Below are 19,855 nucleotides of genomic sequence, written 5' to 3'. Positions count from 1 at the left end.
TCATCAAACAGTGAGAAGCAACAGTACAGGGGAAAAATCAGTTTAAAAAAAAAAAAGACCCAACCAAGCAAAGCCATTGACGGCATTTAAGGATGAAAAAGGAGAAGACAGAAAATGGCCGCAGAGACTTTTGTATACCAAACAAGGGACACCAAAACCACCACTGGACTCTGCTGAACACCATAATTGTGGATGTGCACCAAAGGAGAGCAAGAGAGGAGAAGCAGCCGGATTCTATACCAAGGTGCTCCTCACTGGAGGGAATACCATTCTGAAGGTATGTGAAGGAGGGGAAGACTCACTAATGGGGCCAAAAACCCTCAGTCCCGATTGCCCCCAAAAGGCAACCTTTCTGACTATTCCCCAACTACCTGCAATTGTGACGAGATTGAAAATCTTTGCACAAACACATACACATCAGGGGTGTGCCTGAAGAGGGAATTAAAAGGGAATAATCAGAATTCTGCAAATAGTATTCTACAGCAGACTTCATCTCTACCATTACAGGATAGGCTGAAAAGAGGTAGAGAATACAAAACCCCACTGGGCTGTTTACTGTCTAAAAAAAGCTTTTGTTTGAGTAGAGCAAAATGGCACCTTAAAAGCTCTCCTCCAACAAGGCATCTGTCTCCCTCGTATGTGTCAAAATTATTCAAGATTCTTTAAAAGATATGACAGAGATAGCACTGTTGACCCCCCATGATCCTTTTATCAAGTGAGGCATGAAAGAGGGAGATGTACGCTCGCCAAAGGTGTTCACCAGTGTTATGGAGGAGATCCAGCGCAGAGTCCGAAGTCAAAGAGGGATTCCCTATAGATGGTGAAGTCCTCCAGATTGGTCCTTTTTGTGGGTGACATTGTGGAGATTTCATCAAGCCCGAGAACACTGCAGAGCCTCCTAAATGAGATCCAGAATCACTCGAAAGAATTTGGCCTAACCATCCACATAAGAAAAACCAAGTGGATGAAGAATGACGATTATCTAGACTATAAAATGCAGCCGAGTGGAGAACTGTTAGAGCTTGTCTCCTATATCTCTATTTTATGGTCACATACACACACACACACACACACATATATATATATATAAAATATGCTGACAGACACTACAAATGGACATTGACCCGGGTTCAGAGTTGAGTGTTAGGAGAGCAGGCTGGATTGCCTTTAGGAAATCGCAGTTGTTTTAATGATGCCATACTTCTCCTTGAAACAAAGGCCTATGTTTTTAATACCAATATTCTGTGGCATGGCTGCCAAGTCATTCACAGAACATTAGTCTCCCAAGAAGTGGAGCTGGGGATGCCTCAAGGGTGAGGAGGTGGCAGGACACCCCAAACAAGGCATTGTGATGGAAAGGGGGCACACAGGATGTCCACAGAGAAATGCAAGGCTCAGAGACAGGAGGGCCTGGCCACATGGCTGCAACAAGGAATACAGGACAGACAGCCCATGGGTTCTAGCCACATGCTGACAAGGTCACAAGAGGCAGAGGAAGGCCTCAGAAGGGTGGGCAGACACGCCCTTGGAGGAAGGAGTCCATGGAATGGGCAGGCCCCAAGGAAGTGGGATCTGCATTATTGGGGGACTCCTTGATCAATGAGAGCACAGATTCTGAATCAGTATTTTTGTAAGCAGGATTAGTTTCAAATGCTCTTCCTCCGATCATACTTACTTGGAGGGCTTTTGGAAGTGCTTTCTTTAATGGCAGTTTCAAACATCTCAGGCCTGGAGATGAAGGTAAGATGCAATTTTCATCAGTAAAATAATACCCAAACAACAGCAAACTTTAACACAAGGATCTCCATGTTCCAAAGACTCAAAACACACCCACGTAAGTGAATGCGTCTTTGCTGGCAGCCATATGATTCTTAATTATCTCTAGTAGTGAACGACTAGGGATTTTATGGAGAAGTGAAACTTAAAATCTGTTTAATAGTTAAAATTCTCAATCCCTTTGAAGTCCTTTCTCCTGAATCATACAACCAACAGCTTGGAGATATCAGCTCAACTGATGAGTATTATAATTTCTCCCCTTTTATTCATTAGGTCCAGTGTTAACGTACCCCAAAATCATCAGCAAGCATTCTCTTGAGGAGGGACACAATCTGGATTCTAAATTGTTGAGGGATTGAAATCTGTATGGCCACACTAGCCTTCCCAAGCAAGCAGCCTGAGGACAAGAGGCATGTCCTGGAGGAGGACACACCCTTCACTGTGGGTAGGGACAGACAACTGTGCCTTATTTCATCATTTCCCACTGTCACCGACTGGATCCCTTATATAACTAGCATCTGACCTAACTTTAGAAAGCAGGTCGGAGAACCCTCAAAATGGTTCTAGATGTGCCCTGCAGGAAGTTAGCCAAAGCACATTCAGTGGAAGGGGTCAGATTAGCCTCACTCCCATACTTTTTAATGATAAACTTGATCTTGGCTTTATTTCTGAGTATCTTCTCCAGTCTTGGAATGCCGAAAGTTGATGGTCGTCGGAATGGCACACCCTCCGGTAAGCCTTCAACGTAAAAATCTTCGGGGAAAGATTCGAACAATGCAAATGGTACCTTCACAGGGTGCTTAAGGCCAAGAGCCTCCCCTAAAAGAGAACAGAAATGTGAGCGAAGGCTGAATGCACTGAGATACACAGGCGGCAATATTCAGAAATGGGGTCGCGGCCTGACACAGCCTCCACACACTGACTCTTCCCCCTCTGCATCACACACAGGGAGGGCCGATGAGATTCAGAGAGGCCAGTGAGACGCTCTGGGAGGGCTGAGGGAAAGGGGCGTCATTGGGGAGTTACCATGTGCCTCATTAAACATTCTAGGACAGTGCACTAAGGATTTCAGCTGCTTTCTGGAAATTCTTAAAAGCCAGGAAGTACTTCTTTCGTTTTAAAATACACTTACCACATTTTTCATTAAAGAGATTCTCAACCTTCTGTTTGAGGTCTGTAATCTTAGCATTCCAGGCCTCTGCAAAGAAAGAGAAATAACAAAGCCTAGTTACTACAGCAGCTTCAGTGGCGGCTGCGAAGGAGTCTGGAGCATCCAAGAGAATGTCAGCCTCTTTCTAGGACACTGAGCATTTCTAAAACTCTGAAGCTAGTCGGGAGATATTCCTGTTTTCATGTGTAATATCAACAAAAGCAGAGGCTGCAGTACCCCCCCCCCCCAGGAAAAGGCTAGCACGTTATCATTCTGTATAAAACCCAACAAAATGACACGCTCATCATCTTCACAATCTCAGCTGGAGCAAGTATCAGAGAACTGCCTGGTGCTTTAAGTGCTACCCAGAAGGACGTGGGATAAACTTAGGTCAAACAAAATTTTCAAAACACACATAAGCCCAATCAGGTGATGAAAAATGTTCATGATAAAATTCCCTTTCATCGAGAACTAAAAATTATGAACTCCATAGAAATAATTGAGGAACAAAAAAAGCTTACCAAATGAAAATTCTCTCCCTCGAGGTTTGAAAGGAGTATTGGAACCATTAGTCTGGGTAGGAGTTCGAACAGCTGTAGTTTGTGGCTTATTATTAGGACCTAGAGATGCATAAAAATAAAGATATATTCACCAAATGTATATGATCCTAAGGAATGGCCATTAAAGAATAAGGACCAATGTGCATCTACCCTGGACAGTCTGGTGATAACAGATCTTAATACTGCGTTCATCTCAAATTTGTCCATCACCCCTTCTCTACCTTCTCCTTCCTTCCTTGAACCAGTTCAAGTCTACGCTATGGTCATCCCTCCTTCCCTCACTGCTCAGGCTTGCCAAGCTTCTGTGGCCCACACAGCTGGACAGCGGCTCATCAGGTCATCCTCCAGGGCCCCTCCCAATGGACTACCTCAATGACAACACACTTCGCCCCTTCCACACCTCCTTCCCTTCCTCAAGCATCCCACGGTTCCCTTGTCTTGTAGTGCACCAATGACACTCCCCAGCTCTGTGGCCCTGGGCCAGTCACTTGTCCTCTGCCCGCCTCAGTCTTCTCATGTGCATAATGGGGATAACAGCAGCACCACTCTCCCAGGGAAGCGCTCCACTCAGTGCCAGGCACACAGCAGACCACACATGGGAGTGTGTCATGGCTATTCTCTTCTCGCTTTCTCACACGCTCAGCTGATGCTGCCCAGGATCTCCTCACATGGAAAGGTGGGCCCTCTCTGGTAAGGCCACTGTGCACAAAGGACCCCACTCCTCTCAATAATCTTGAATCTCAGTCTGGCGCTCCTAGATTCTCCCTGGATGCTTACAAACACACCCATGTGTCCCTCATCCTCTGAAAACCTTTCCCTTCATCCCTTTATTTCAGAGGGTTCAGAATTTTCTAGCTCAATTCATTTCCCATCACTTCCACTCCAAGAACATCTCTTTCCTTGCCATTTCCACCCTCGTCTTTTCCTCCCCCCCCCCCGCCCTGTAAGTGTAAGTTCTTAATAAATGTTGACTGACTAGTTCTTGACCAGATATCTCATATCTCTCCTCTCTGCTTTTTGCGGCTTTGCTCTTTGGGAAGGCAACTGACAATCAGTGCCTTCACTGCCTCTTAGTCTGGCTTCCACCCACCGCATTCACCCGGCCTTGCCCTCTCCAAAGGGAACAGCAGCCTCATAACCACCAGATCGATCGCCTTCCTCTCCCTCCACTGGACATCATCTCCCTATGTGACCACCATTCTCAGTCTCTCTCCATGGATTTTCGTCTAGGTCACACCCACTGACCCTAAACCACTGACTGCTGCTATGTATGAACAAAGGGTGTGACCCAATTTTAGGACACTGCTTCAAAAGCCAGTCCACAATTGCGCTCCACAGGACTCCTCTACCCCCAACTACTCTAGGCAATCCTTGCTCCTTGAGGACTCTCTCCCTGCATGGGTCTGCCGTCCCCTCAGCATGTGCCTTTTCACTTCCAAGGTCAACCTGAGCCCTCTGATGTCAGCTGAGCAGGGGTCAGCCACTCCAGCAAACCTATATCCTTCCTCAGAGAGCAAAAAGCAGAAAAGAATCAGATAAACTGGGCTTACTTCACTACATGATGGTCTCTCTCCAGTAAAAAACAAAAACAGTTAATCAGTTAACTCTGCCTCTGGTCTAGAGACTAAAGTAATTGGGCCCTTACAGAACCCCCCAAACCCCCTTCACAAGAACATCGCCACCCTGTAAACAGACCCAAGTTGCCTCTAAGGCCTTGGGGCCGGCAGCGGCACAGTGTCTCACCTTCCACAGTCACCTCGATCTCTGGCACCTTGGAGTTGCTGCCCGGGCTTCTTGCTCTCTTCGACGTCTGCAAAGCTGCAAAGCAGAACAGGCAGATGCTGAGGACGGTGCAGGCTATAAGCCAGGTTTCAACCAAACCCTTTGAGAAAAGTGACTGGCATGTAGTCAGCCTACCCTCGTTCTAGGGGCCCCAAATCCCCGAGCAGTCCTGGGGGCCAAGAGCTGCTTCCTTACCTTTAGTGTTGACTTTACTTGCCATTCCAGGAGGCAAGTAGGAAAGAACCAGCTCTGGCCTACAAATGAGAACAGGAAAAGGTCATCTTGGCCTGCACCACTCAAAGCCCACGCCACCATTAACCCCCGTCAAAGACTATCCAGGCCAGCACATTAATTTAACAAAAGGAGGCCACCCAGAGGTAGCAGGGACTTGCCCTGATTCACATGTAGCCAGATAATGGCCAATAAGTGGGGAACCCCAAGCCACCAACTGGCTCCCAGGCTTCTTCCTGCTACATGGTGACATACCCTTTATCTCCAATGTGGAAGCCTAGTGTAAAAATCACTGAGAGCAGGGCCCTTCAGGAGAGCCAGGCCATGCGAAACCCCGCCCTGCAGGCACCTCCTCAGGCACAAGATGCTCAGCAAGCTCCTCCCCCCGGCTCCTCTCCCTATATCCCAGGAGGTTACAGTCCATGACAAACCATGACTGCAACACCGCCCCCAAATATGTGAAGAAGAAGCGATCTTTAGCTGCTTTATGACTAACTTTTACCATAGTAATCAATTCATGCCTTATTGCTTGGAACAGAAGCCATGAAAGTATGGTCAGAATTAGCTTCGACATCCACAATACCTACTGCTCAGACCATGTATACACATGCACAGTGAGTGCTTTATTCTACCCAGGCCCAAAGCTATGTAAAGTTCAATGTCCAGCAGCCAACAGCTGCAGAAAAGGCGGGGACAACAGAGCAGCCCATCAGCAACAACAGGACCAGCCTGTGGGCTGTGCTGAGATGAGGCACCCAGTGCCCTGCCCTTTGCAGAGGAGGCACTAACTATCCTCAGAAGACTAAGGGCACGGCAGGCAGCCACAGGCCACTTACTTTTTAACCACAAACTTGATCTTATTACTTCCACGGACAATCCTTTCAAGCCGTGGAATTCCAAACCAGGTGGGACTTCGGAAGGGGATTCCTTCTGGCAAGCCTTCCACATAAAGAAACTCAGGGTTGGATTCAAAGACTGGATATGGTACCTTGACGGCCTCAGTAAGTCCAAGAGCTTGAGCTAAACAATGAAAGGTATCAATCTGTTATTTCTTGACACAGGTAGGAGCTAGTTTCAGATTTCTTGCTTGTTTCCTTGTATTCTCAAATGTTCTGTTCCAAAAGTACCCAAGGTCTACTTAGTTACACAGACGTGGGCCTATTTTGCCTAATTTCTTGCATACAGAAAAAATTTGTATTAACCATGAAGATGACTAAACACATGGTGCTTCTTTCACCTTCCCCTCCCCCAGGTAGTGGTGAATCCTGCTAGCATGCTGGGGGGATCCCATCCAAGCAGAAGCCATTTTCATGATCAGACATGAGAAGTGAACTTGTTTAAGTAAAGTGAGAATCTAACTCTCAACAATAGCCATGAGTGGGGTTCCCCTGCTTAGTTATCATATGAACATACCAAATTTCAAATTAAAAATCTCTTCCACCTGCTTCCGTAGTTTAGTAATTCGCACATTCCAATCTTCTTTCACTGGAAAAGCAAAACAAAATCTAGTTAATGATTTTTTTGGCCCACTGTTATCTTATAACCAACCACACATGGCTTTCAAAAGGTTTGAAGAGAACTATTTCCTGTGCCTAAAATAAATTTTAATCATATGCTTTGATCCAAAGATATCTGAAAATTAATCTAAGAACAAAACTGAAAGAAGGGGGAAATTAAATTAGGCGTGCAATGCACACAGTACAACACTAGATAGCAGTCTTACCTGGGGTATTGGTTCGGGGCTGAGTTATTTCCGGGGTGCTGTGAGTCAGCAGCTCTGGCCTGTAATTTTAGGCACATCAGCAAATTATTTGTGAAGAGTAATGATGGATTTCAAGGAATATGGCTTCATTCTTAAACCTTCTAATGCAACTACGTATTAATTACTGAGCATAGGGATCACAATGCTAATAAAATAGACATTTGAAATTCAGATTAAATTTGCCTTTTAAATCTGAGGAGGGGAGGGGAAAGAAGAATAACAGAGAAAACAGAGGATGATGAGTTCTACCCAATAGATCATAACAGCCTAAGTGTTATGGAGAAAAACTCTAAGGTCAGCCCTGGAATGGACCCCTCATTCATCTCTACTGAAAATCATGGGGCTCAAAGCTGGAAGGTTCTGTGAACATCACCTTGGCTCAATCCATTCACTTGACAAGTTGTACACAGCCTCAGAAGTTAACCCTAAAGTCATGATTTGCCCAAGGTAATCCAGGCACAGGACTAGCTCAAATCTGACTCAGGTCTTCTGACATCAAAGATGGTGTCCCCCTCCATCAGACCAAAACTACTCAACCTTCATTGCTCAGTTCTATGGAGCACCCTTCAGCCACCCTCAAGCCCCAGCTCAAGTGGTTCCCTCCAACCTCATTGTCACACATCACTTTGGCCAGGTGGGTCCTTTGCCATTATCACCTCCTACTTTATGCTTAGATATTACACTTACGCCAAACCAGTATAATGTACCTGGGGGGGCATGTATCTCAGAGCCCTCAGCAACCAACAGAGCCTAGATCAAGATCAGGCATTTGATGCTGGTTGGAATCAATTAAAAACAGTAATATCATTTTTTAATATCTGTCTCTCTTTTTTTTGGGGGGGGGGGACAATTGGGGTTAAGTGACTTGTCCAGGGTTACACAGCTACTAAGTGTCTGAGGCCACATTTGAACTCAGGTCCTCCTGACTCCAGGGGCTACTGCTCTATCCACTGTGCCACCAGCTGCCCCAGTAGTTCTCATTTTAAAAATGGTTTATTTCTTTCCAAAGAACTAAATCTGAAGGGTTTACAATTTGAGGGTTTTTAATTCTTCTGCTTTTGGAAGTGGCTTCACTGCCACTGTAGTGCCCTGAGAGCTCATTTTAGCAGTAACATAGCCCCTGGGGAGCTGGGCCCCGGAAGGGCATCTAGCCCAGCACAGCTATAACAGCTGCCCCGCCTCCAGCAGTCCTCCAACCTCCACCTGGAGGCCCTCCATGGCAGCAGGACCCACCACTCCAGGCTGGGCTAGCTCTGCTGGTGAGCTCTAGCCTCAGCAGCCAAGCTCCACAAGCCCGCTAGTCCCTGGCCTCCCAGCTCCGTATCAGCTGAAAGCACTTCCCTCATTCTTCTTCAACATGCATCTGCAATGTAACATCACCTCACGGGTCACTATGGAGGCACAAATAGCTGGGACCAGCAGCCCCTCCAAAGCCCCAAGTTTAAAACTGAAAGGGATGCCAGAGAGGACATCAGAGAGGATCCTCAAGCAGCATGGCTGGGGGTGTTACAAACGCCTTCCCACCAAGGCCTATAAAAGAGAAGCCTTTTATTTTTTTTGTACCCCAATATTAACTTACCTTTTGATTACAAATTTAATTCTGTTGCCCACTTGAATGATTTTTTCCAGCCTTGGGATCCCATACCAGGACGGGCTTCTAAAAGGAATGTTTTCTGGGAGCCCTTCCACGTACAGATCATTAGGATGCGCCTCAAACTTCTGGTAAGGCACAGCCTTGGCTTCAGTGCTCCCCAAGGCCTCAGCTGTATAAATAGAGAAAAACAAGAGTGCATCTTTCACAAAACCCTCTTTAGCAACAAGCAGGGAAACCAAAGTCAGAATATTCGAATAATGAAAAATAAGTCAATTTTTGAAACTGTTAACTCTAATGATCAAGGCAGCCAACATGCATACCCTGCAGCTATAGATAAGACTGCCACATAGAGGGACATACTGTTACTTAACTTTCTTTCCAAGGCAGTGCTTTAATTGTGCTCCACAATTTTTAATATGAAATCACATTAGTATAGAATGTAACCACTCAGTGTGCTCACCAAATTTTTTACAGAACAGCTGATCTACCATCTTTCTTAATTTGGTGATCCTGGCGTACCATTCTTCTTTCACTAGAACAGTGACAGAGACAAAAAAGAAAAATCATGTAACTTAAAAAAAAAAAAACCTAAAACCCTATACACAGGAGGCACCCTTCTTAAACTATCTCAGACCACATCAATTGATCCGGAGATATCTGACACTCTTAGAATAATGACACTTATGAACAACCACTGAAAATCCAAAGTAACACACCCCGCAGATGATCACTGACCACCCCTAGAATACTTCCTAGGGGAAGTCCTTTCAATTACCTATGTAGTTTAGAACACAAGGCCTATGAACTACCTTAGAGCACACAACTACAGGGCAGTTTATTTTCCCCAGAATGAGCACATTCCCTTAATATGTCTCCTGAGGGGTCATTAATTAATTAGCATTCATTAAGCTGAAGAAAAGGGTCTCCCAGATGACTTTACTCTGCTTCCTCAAATCAACTGATTCCTTTCCAGCTTTGCCAATTTTTACCTTCCTAACAGAAAAATAAGAATAGGAAGAATAATCAACAGTGGTTGATGTGCCCAGAGCACTTTACAGGTGATAAGGTCTCTCTCCTTATAAGCCATCTCATCAGACATTATCATTCCCATTCACAGATGAAGAAAGACACCAAGACCCAGAGCAGGTCACACAGACATGCGAAGTGGGCAGAGATCCCTAATGCCTGCTGCTCTGCTGGCATCTAAAGTGTGAACCATACTCAACACAACAATTTCCATTTCATTCTGGGACTCCAAGCAGATGCTAAAGAAATTCAATCAAGCCATGCCCTCCAGAAACGTGCAGTGTGCACTCACTGCTAGGAACCAGCGCTGCCCAGAGGATAAGAACAGAGTGTGGCAGGAAGGGCTCAAGCTAAGACCCTAGGTTTCTACGTTTTAAACACTAACAGGGCTAACTCCATGAGTTCACCAGCTCAGCAGCTGTTTCTGACAGGCAACGACGTTGGCGGGGGAGGAGATGGGGACGCTCGGGCAGCACCTCCCTCGTCTAGGTGCTACGTCACTGCTCATGATGAAAGCCTCACACAGGCACCCGACGCGGGCTTTCCTCCTCCTCCTCCTCCTCCTCCCTTCTCGTCTTTCCCTTCTGCTTCATGTTACCCAATCTAAGGTTCTTCCTTTTGTTTTCTGGCAGCCATTCGCTGCCTTGTCACAGCCATCCATGTCCTGTGTCACCAGGCCCCATCCCCACAATGGCAGCTGCCCTGAATCCCATGCCCCTCTCTGGGCAGCTGTCTTCCCTCACAAGAATGTAAGCTCCTTGAGGAAGGACTGTCTCACTTCCTGGTTTTTGTATCCCAAGAACTTTGCCCAGGGCCTGGCATACAGGAAGAGTTTGATCAATGTTCAGTACTTCTATATCTATTAGACTTTGTTGTAATGCAAATACATCAAACAGAGAAGCCCAAACAAGGACACTACTCAAAGTACTGGCTCTTCAGTAACACATGGGATGCTTTCTGATTCGGCATAACAAATATTAAATTCAGACCTCCGGAAGCTGGTTTTTCTAGCTGTAAATCTTCTCGTGTTGAGTTGAGAAGCTCATGTCTGAAAGGTGAAAGGAAATAACAACCAATGAATACGCCAAAGTCACAAAGTTAAACAGTGTTCGATTGTCAAAGCAGACAGCGATGGAAAAAGCAATCTGGACTCCTAGTGTTTCGGCCCAAGGAGATACTTAACTCAAGATGGCTGAACAAAGCAATAAATCCAAAGGGTAAATTATTCAGTCTCATCCATCACGCCACTTCACAAATGACCAGATCATAGAGATAACTTCACAAGTCAAGGTTTTCTTTAAGACATAAGGAGATGTCAATGAAAGGACCTAAAAATGTCTCTTTCTACCGATAAGACATTTTTTAAAGATTCTCTATATCTACCCATGCATTTCAACATTCTCATTATGTCAGGAAAATATTATACCATTAATATCACATCAAGAGACATGCTCAGCAATATCTTTTACAGTTAAATTCTAACTATCGACTTTTAAGCCTGTTTTACTTCCATAAGATATCTCTCAAAATCAGTTATTTGTTGCCTAAAATAGCTACCAAGTCATTCTATCCAGGCTCAGACTTTGGACAAATTAAATGAAGACTTGTATGAACCGAAGATGAGATTTTTACATAAAATCCCATCACAGCTTTCATCATTTACATTAGAAATCATCCTTAAGCATCATGGGTAAGTAAGACAGTCTGACAGACCTTAAAAATGGTAGAGAACAAACATGAAATGCTAATAGGAACAGATGGGGTTGGAAATGGTTTAAGAAAGAGTGGGGCACTCAAGAGAAACCCCAGAGATATGTCTCTGCCATTAACCTAGAAAATAAGCCTTCTGGGAGAGGAAAAGATGCAGTACCATCTTCGTCCCAAAGAACATCTAGCAATGACGTTATTTCTCTGTCTGAGAGTCAACATCTGTACAACAGCTTGACTAGGGATGCACTTTATATGCATTAACATCAGGTTCTAGTGACAACTCAATGAGGTGGCCTGTACAAACAGTTTAGCCCTACTTTGCAGATAAGTAAACTGAGGAGAAAGCGTTCATCAGGCAAAAGGGCCAGGATTTGAACCCAGGACATCTGAAACCAAACATAGAGGTCTTTCTACCATAACACAAGAGCCCTTCTAAAATACAGATCCAATGATTTTTTTTCAGCAATGATTTCTACAGTCAACTACAAAACACATGTAACTGATTAAAAAGAAATCTATAATTCTAGACAATTCTTACTTCTTAATCACAAACCGAATCCTCTCTTTTGCAAGCAATATCCTCTCAAGACGAGGAATTCCATAGGTGGATGGCCTTCGAAAAGGAATCCCTTCAGGCAGTCCTTCCACATACAGGTCCTCAACATGAGACTGGAAGAGGGGGTAAGGGATGGCTACCGGGCCTTTGGCTTTTATAGCTTGAGCTTTAAAGAAAAAGAGACTCAGGTTAGAACATATAAACACATAGCTGTTTACAGTCATTAAAGAAAGACAGAAGCCTTTTGGCAATCAAGCACTGCTGGTGAGTATAAAGAGGCTGAGACCATTTAGTGCCAAATAATTTGTTTTAGTGGTTTTTATGCAAAAATAACTGGTGTGTTCTGTCAGGGGTCAAGCAGAAAAAGCTCAAGTTTTCTGCTGAAACCAAGGCACCAGGTAAATTTTGATTTTTAAAGAATGCGGACAAGAACAGTGAACCACCTGGTATATTTAAAACAGCATTACACGAGGCCAATGCTGGAGGAAAAGTGCAAGACCAAGTATTCATCTTGGTATTTAGATTTACAAAAAGTTTATTTGTTCTTAGTGCGATAAAAGCAATACTGAACATCCTGTAGCAACTGGGAAACAGAATCGGGGCAAGTGCTGATATTTTATTAGAAAATGTAAAAGATTCACTTGGTAATCTTATTTTTACCAACCATTAAAATAAATACAGCACTTCCTACGTTTAACATTCAGAGTTCATGAAAATATCCTTAATTTGTTTTCCCTTGAAATAAGCAACTTAAACATCTTTATTATGCAAAAAAAGAAAACAAAAAACTCACACCACCCTGCAGATAATATATTTCCCAATATGCACATGCTATTCTCTTTCCAAAAGGCCAAGACTTTTCTTTAATGAGATTTTTACAAATACCAGCTCTTCCCGCTTTTATATCAACTCGCCTGCTTTGTTCTGAGCAGGTAGTTTTATCAGATACTGCTACCACTCATATAACCCACTTATTTCAAACAGAAATATCCTGATGGTAACATTTACTCATCAAGATCTTAACAGTGTTCAAAATGTCTGAGTACGGTGGTTATTTTCATATCTAAGGAAAAGTGCTACAAAACTCTCCAAAATAAGGATGTTTTAAAAACAACCTTTGGGCAGCTAGATGGTGAAGTGAATAGGGCACTGGCCCTGGAGTCAGGAGGACCTGAGTTCAAACGCAGCCTCAGACACTCAACACTTACTAGCCCTATGACCTTGGGCTTAACTCCAGTTAACTCCTTAACTCCAACTGCCCTGCCTCCCCCTTCAAAAAAAATTACAAAGCTTGTAATATTCTAGGACAACTTTGTAAATAATTTTTTTTTAAAAATCACTTAAAATATTTTAAATTGTCTTGTTTTACCAAAAGAATAGATTTTACTTTTTATCATAATTCAGTTCTATGTAAGTTTTAATTGAGTTTACGTAGATAGGATTTCAAAATGGAGACCAAGCAAAAATAGCAAATGAATTACTTATATATGAAAGCAAGTCATAAGTTTTGATTTTCAATGCCCTCAGGAGTGGTACTTGGAACTTAAGAAATTATGAAGATATTGTAAATTATTTTCCATAAAGATGAGGGAATTTTAAAGTCTTCAAAAGGTTAAGGATTAAGCATTGTTTTAAAAAATGTATTTAAATAAAATAACACCAGACAAGCTGGTAAAGCAAAAAACAAACAAAAAAATCCTTTTTTAAAAAATGAAATGCTTAGGGCGGCTGGGTGGCATAGTGAATAGAGCACCAGCCCTGGAGTCAGGAGGACCTGATTTCAAATTTGGCCTCAGACACCACACACACAGACACATACACACAAAACTAGCCGTGTGACCTTGGGCAAGTCACAACCACAACTGCCCTCCAAAAAGCAAATAAATAAATAATAATAATGAAATGCCTTAGTTCATTAGCTTAGAATTTCACAATTTCATTTCAAACATTCAAGGACTAATAGATTATATTTTATTGTGAGTCACAGGTATTCCTTTTAAATGAAACAAACATACCTGGTTATTCAAACATAATCAGTAGATTCTCATACTGAAAATAAACTATTAATGATGTCTTATACTTTTAAATTAACAACAGTCAAATGCAAAAGAAACATTTTTCTGACTAGAAATGCTAAAACAAAGAAGACACACTTTCAAATGGGGAACACAGCAAATCCTATGCTACAGCAGGAATTGCTTCTTTCTGGCACAGTAAAACCAGTAAGACATATGCATCTTCTCTTCGTTAAAAGACTCTCTCCAACGAACTTCCTTCCTTCATCTTTTTCAGTCTCTTATCCAACATAGGAAGCAGCCCAAGTAAATTTGCTAGGGAAATGTGCTGGCTAGTGACTACAGTTTACTTGCCCCCTCTAAATGTAATAAAGACCCATCCACCAGAATTTTCAGATTTTAGCCCCTGTTGAGGTACTGCACAAGGTAAAAACAAATGGCCCAGTCCTGCCAGAGCCAAAGGGATTTGGGGGAAAATAGCAGCAAGGTGCTTTATATATAATAATCAGTCTGTGTGGCTTAGACGTACCGTATTTTCTTTCAAACAATTCTTCAACCTGTTTTCGTAGATCAGTAATTCGAGCATTCCATTTCTCTGAAAATGGAGAAATGTTACATCAGAACACGAGAGAATGAGCCCCTAACCAAGTCTAGTAGGGTAAGATGCATAATCCTTTTCCTCAGATATGGAGGGGAGAAACATGTGCCAGTTCTGAAGCAGTCATCTAACAAGGTGAATGTGAATGCGATTAAAATGCCACCTCTTAACAACACTAAGGATTTCTGCACTGCTTTCCCATAGGTTCTCTTACTTTTCTATGCTGAATCAGCCCAAGTCCTCACTGGAACTGAAGAATGCAGGCAGAAAGGACTATGGCACGGATGTCCAGTTTCATGGGGCCATTAGGGCTAGATCTCAATTTCCTAAATCCCAGGTCAGTTTTCCTTTGTTATTTTAAACTATGTCCTTATTCCTAAGCTAGTGTACTTTAAAATATAAGGATGATGTGGGCTACTTAGTTAATACATAGTAATTTCCAGCAAGAAGAATAAGTGATGAAATATTTAAATACTCTTTCAAAACCTATGAAAATGCCAAAACATTAAAAAAAAAACACAGAAACATGTTATGCTGAGTACATGGACAGTTTTCCCTTCAGTCAGTTAATATGGGTGTCATTTATTATGAAACAAAGCATTTGATATCTAGAAATTACACACATGAAGGAAATGGCAAAACGCAGACACAGCTTTTAAGTATAATGGGAAAACTTAGATCCCTTAGAATGCTAATTTCTAAATGAAAGAGCCATGCCATTTTCTGACACCAGGGCTATCACTGGGGCCTTACAATACAAGATATCCAAATTCAACACTTAATGATAAAGGGGAAAAACCAACAGGTTTGGGAATGGTTGCATATTCCTAACTCCATAATGCCTTTCTTTCTTTCCACTATGAAACTTATGCCAAATTCAAGTAATCTGGGGCAATAAACCTGAAGATTTAAGATTGAAAATCATAAAGAACTAATATGAAAAAATCTTCCCATTTATATGTAAAATGCACCTTTTAAGAGAAGCAGATTCAGGGCCAAGAAGAATATTGAGTTTGCTACTGTTCCTGGTGAATCTCTTCTAAAAATCCTGTGCACTGGCCACCACTTTGGTGTATGTATGCTTGACAAAGTGAGCTGCCCTAAATCCAGAGATTACCATTCAAATGAACTCTGGGTAATTCAGAACTGTGTACAACTGAAATAAGCCAACACTATTCTTGCAAAACAAAACAGTTCAAGGCCACACTAACAGGTCTCCCAGAGGGGACTGTGCTTTTCCCAAAGAGAGCTGTTTGTCCTGCTTGGGGACTAGGTGGCATTGGCACACGAGGGTACCCTGCAGACCCCTTGTTCCATGTGACTCAGTCACTGGTGGGCATCTGCCCCACAAGGGTTAGTCCATCCCTTTCAGTCTTTTCCTCAGTGACCCCATGAAAAGGAGCCAGCTCCGATCGCCATCATTACCAATGACCAGGAGCAGGAGGGACCTTGGCCTTTATCCCCACTCCCTCTTCTCCCTAGGTCAATGTGTGAATGACTACACTCATTTCTACTTTATATTTTAAAACATATTTCTACTAGGTAGGAGGCAATTGCCCTTTGGGGCCTCCAAATGCTTCTGAAGGAAAAAAAAAAACAGCTTTCATAAGCCTAAAGTGTGCTCCAACAGATGGGGACATTCTCGTGCCTCTGCTGTGAGGGAATGATGGAGCTGGTTTTCCAAAGACTATTCTGTAGCAATAACTTTGAACGTGTGGTTCACAGAATTATACACGTGCTCACAGTGCAAAGGACAAGAAATTAAAAGGAAAATCACATCAATTGTTTTTAACATCAAACATACCGAAGTTGAATTCCCTCACTTTTCTTTTTCCAGCATTGGCCGCCTCATTGACTGGCTCAGTGTTCTTTGGTTTCTTGCTGGGTGGTGAATAGTCGTCATCTTAAAAGGAAAAGGGAATCGTCATTGCTAGAAGCATTCAGAAATTTAAAAGTCCAAGGATAATAAAAAGGGGTCCACAATTTTAAAATTGTCAATCCATGAGAAAACATGCTACTATTTGAAGTTATTTCAAATGCAGCTTTAATTGTGTTTTTATTTTTCCTAATTCACAATTTTAAAGCTCCCAGTCTCCAATTTTTCTGGGTCAGGATTGTGAACTTTCAAATGGTCTCCCACAGTCAAATCCAGTTTCCTGAAAGCAAGCCCAAACAAGCAAAACAAAAATAGGAGATGACAATGATGGGCAGCTAAAGCTAACATCACTATCTTTTAGTCATCAAAGGGAGTTCCAACGTACTAATTGTTATTGGATGTTACTGTTTGCTGAACAGATGAATGTTCTGAAAAGCAGCAGACCATAAAAGAAGCCTGGGAGAATGACCAAGTTTAGAACTTTGCACAGCAGACTAACTTTCACAGCAGGGAAATGTTACCTAATGCATATCAGGATTTATTTTGCTATTTCACTATCACTTTTTCTCATTTTAAACATAAAAACCATAAATGTTTTTCTACCAGGTCAAAAAATCCTTTGCTTCAATGTTTCAGAGCTGCAACTAAGCCCTGGTCCTTTAGAAGGCTCCCATTCACAGCCTTCTATGGAGATGGGGCTCACAAGTTCCTGAGCCCCTCACATGGCCTTACTTACTGACATTGGCCTCAGGGATCCCTTTGCTCTCCATCAGGTCTATAGCTCCCTTACCTCAAAAAAGCCCCAAAGCTTTTTTTGGAAGGGGGAAGGGCCAAGTACCCAGGAAAACCCACAGAGCTTTATGCCAGGTGTGACTGAAGTACTCTGGCAGATAAAGTGCCTGATGAAAGTTCTATGTGCTTGTACACAAAAAATGACTACAAAACCAAATTTGACTTTTTGAGACAAATAGAACCAAATCTGTTAACTAAACAGAAGTGGTATTTAATCGACAAAGAATTAAGTCACAAAAGAAGTAATGAATATGGACTAAACAGAACAAATGTATATCCAAAAGGCCCAGGGACAACCTTGCTCTACCAATACCAGGACTAAGCTATACAAGCAGGCTCCAATTGGGACCTTGGGGGATGGGGAAAGTCTCAATATCTCTAAAGGCAGCACATTCATTTTGGGGAAGAGTTCTTTTCCTCACTTAAGCCTAAAAACCAAAGCTATCCAGGTCCTAAAATAAGTCTAATCTCATGGTCACATGACAACCACTCAACTACACCAAGGCTTTCATCAGGTTTCTTTGTGAGAAAGTCTCCAACCTAAAAGATTAAAGTAAAAGAGGGCCTCCAGCATCAGTGAAAGACTCTAAGAAACAACTTTCCCAAGGAGATGGCTGCAGTCTGACGGTCCTGGTGACCCTCTATCCCATGGGAGAAGGGCTGCACTGCCTAGGCCTCTGGCACCCCCTGCAGAGTCCCCCTGCCCTCAGGTACCTCTTCTGCCAAGGCAAAGAGTTCCGGAAGAGAGAGCTTCCACCCTAAGGACTACAGAGACTCTTTTTTAGATCCACATCTGTTCCACCCTACTCCCTGGCCCCACAACAATTTCAGATGAACAAAAGCATTTTTTATAAATTCCCAGTGTGGTAGATAAAAGTTAAGTTAGCAGTATTCATAAACTAGACAGTTATCTTCGCTAGGACAAATATTCCTTAAAAATATAAATTAGGTGAAACTTAAAATCAAAGTTCATCTCAACATTTAAAAGGGTCTTTAGCTAATCTAAAATTCCTTCCACCTCTAACCTATTAAAAACTTTATGATTTAATGGTAATAATTTTTAAAAATTTTTTGAAGTTATTTGGTAGGAATGGGGTCTGGAAAATAAAATGGCCTACTGCAAGTCCAAAGCTCAGAAAATGCCAAGTTCAAGAAACACAAAGGACAAAAGGACAATGAAATGACAGCCGCGGGACAGCCTGAGGTCACCACAAAACACTCTGCTCCAACTGGAAGCCAAGAAATAGGGCTGTGAGGAAGAGGAGAGGGACGGGGAAGAGCTTTCCGTGGGCTCCCTCTTCAACTCTTCTAAAAAGGAAACTGTCTGGCGGCCACTGGGCAAAAAAAGAAAAAAAATGCAGGGCAGAAGAACAACCATACTTTCTGCCTAGAGCTGCCCACCAGCTGACCCCATAGTGACATGTTTTATTTCATGTAAAATACCCCCGAGAGGAACACGAGCTCAAGCAGACTGATAGCCCGGATGCGCTGACCTAAAACAAACGTCAAGGATGGCCCAAGACAAGATTGTCTAATAATGGTAATAGACATGGTTGGTAGCACTGCGTTGGAAAAGGACAAGATACCCAAAGTTCACACATGCCACAATGGAAAGAAAGTCTAAAGGAATGTGATGATAAAATGCCCAATGATGTTTTCGGTGTTTAGGGGCTGGGAAATGTCTCCCACCCACTAATCCTTTGAGTCCTCAAAGGCTTCGTCCTTGTCTCCTCTCCTCCCTCTCTGGGTGATCTCTTCAAGCCTCCAAGAATTCAACAGTGCTGCTCTCAACATACTCAGCCAGCCCTGACCTCTAGTCTTGCAACTCCAAAAGCCTCTTGAATCACAAGTCCTAGAGACATCTTGAACTCCACAAGTCCAAAACTGAACTTTCTCTTTCCCTTCACTCCCAAACTTCCCTGTTATTGCCAAGAGCATCATCATCCTTCCCAGTTACCCTCACTCACAACTTAGATGTCCTTCTCATCTCCCCCGACCTCCCTATTCAATCTGTTGCCACGGCCTGCTGAGTCTACCTTCAGGACATCTCTCCTGTACAGCTTCTCATCTTCTGACTCGCTGCCAACATGGCATAGGTCTTCATCACCTCACATCTGAACTGCTGCCCAAGCATGGAATGGAAACCCTGGCTCCAGTTTCTTCTCAACTCCAGTCCAACCTCCATCCCTTGATAAACCAATCTTCTTTCTAAAGCAGTTCTGATGATACATCTCACCGCCCCCCCATTCCACCCCCTAATAAACTCCAGCAGGTCACTATTTGCTTCCAAGATCTAGTATAAAAATCCTCTGTTGGGTGTTTAAAGCCTGTGAGCATTTTCTCCTGTACCTGGAATTCTTTCTTTCTCCTGGTCTCCCCAGTTTTCTTTAAGATCCAACAAAAATCAAAGCATTTCCCAATCTCCTT

General features: G+C 43.0%; 1 protein-coding gene across 20 annotated transcripts in view; it reads right to left on the bottom strand.

Annotated features, from left to right (window-relative positions):
• The window catches only part of GTF2I (general transcription factor IIi), an 89,773-nt gene that overhangs the window by 9,968 nt on the left and 59,950 nt on the right, over positions 1-19,855 (bottom strand). For 13 of the 20 annotated variants that reach the window (XM_069089513.1, XM_069089514.1, XM_069089508.1 and 10 more), the window contains 16 exons: positions 16,565-16,663; positions 14,692-14,757; positions 12,130-12,313; positions 10,871-10,929; positions 9,316-9,387; positions 8,841-9,024; positions 7,223-7,281; positions 6,913-6,984; positions 6,336-6,519; positions 5,464-5,522; positions 5,230-5,304; positions 3,448-3,546; positions 2,909-2,974; positions 2,412-2,595; positions 1,676-1,728; positions 761-898 (listed from right to left, as the gene is read on the bottom strand). In XM_069089513.1, coding sequence (XP_068945614.1) covers positions 761-898; positions 1,676-1,728; positions 2,412-2,595; positions 2,909-2,974; positions 3,448-3,546; positions 5,230-5,304; positions 5,464-5,522; positions 6,336-6,519; positions 6,913-6,984; positions 7,223-7,281; positions 8,841-9,024; positions 9,316-9,387; positions 10,871-10,929; positions 12,130-12,313; positions 14,692-14,757; positions 16,565-16,663 — 1,653 coding nt within the window. The remainder of the gene's footprint in view (positions 1-760; positions 899-1,675; positions 1,729-2,411; positions 2,596-2,908; positions 2,975-3,447; positions 3,547-5,229; positions 5,305-5,463; positions 5,523-6,335; positions 6,520-6,912; positions 6,985-7,222; positions 7,282-8,840; positions 9,025-9,315; positions 9,388-10,870; positions 10,930-12,129; positions 12,314-14,691; positions 14,758-16,564; positions 16,664-19,855) is intronic. The other 7 variants (XM_069089521.1, XM_069089520.1, XM_069089525.1 and 4 more) reach the window with 1 other exon arrangement.

Source organism: Petaurus breviceps, unplaced genomic scaffold (genome assembly GCF_028583685.1).
Source record: "Petaurus breviceps papuanus isolate PSGF00001 unplaced genomic scaffold, PetGlider_PUasm1.0 186, whole genome shotgun sequence".
Classification (NCBI taxonomy): Eukaryota; Metazoa; Chordata; class Mammalia; order Diprotodontia; family Petauridae; genus Petaurus; species Petaurus breviceps.
The sequence above is the reverse complement of the archived record's forward strand: the minus strand, read 5'-3'. Positions and strand labels throughout refer to the sequence as shown.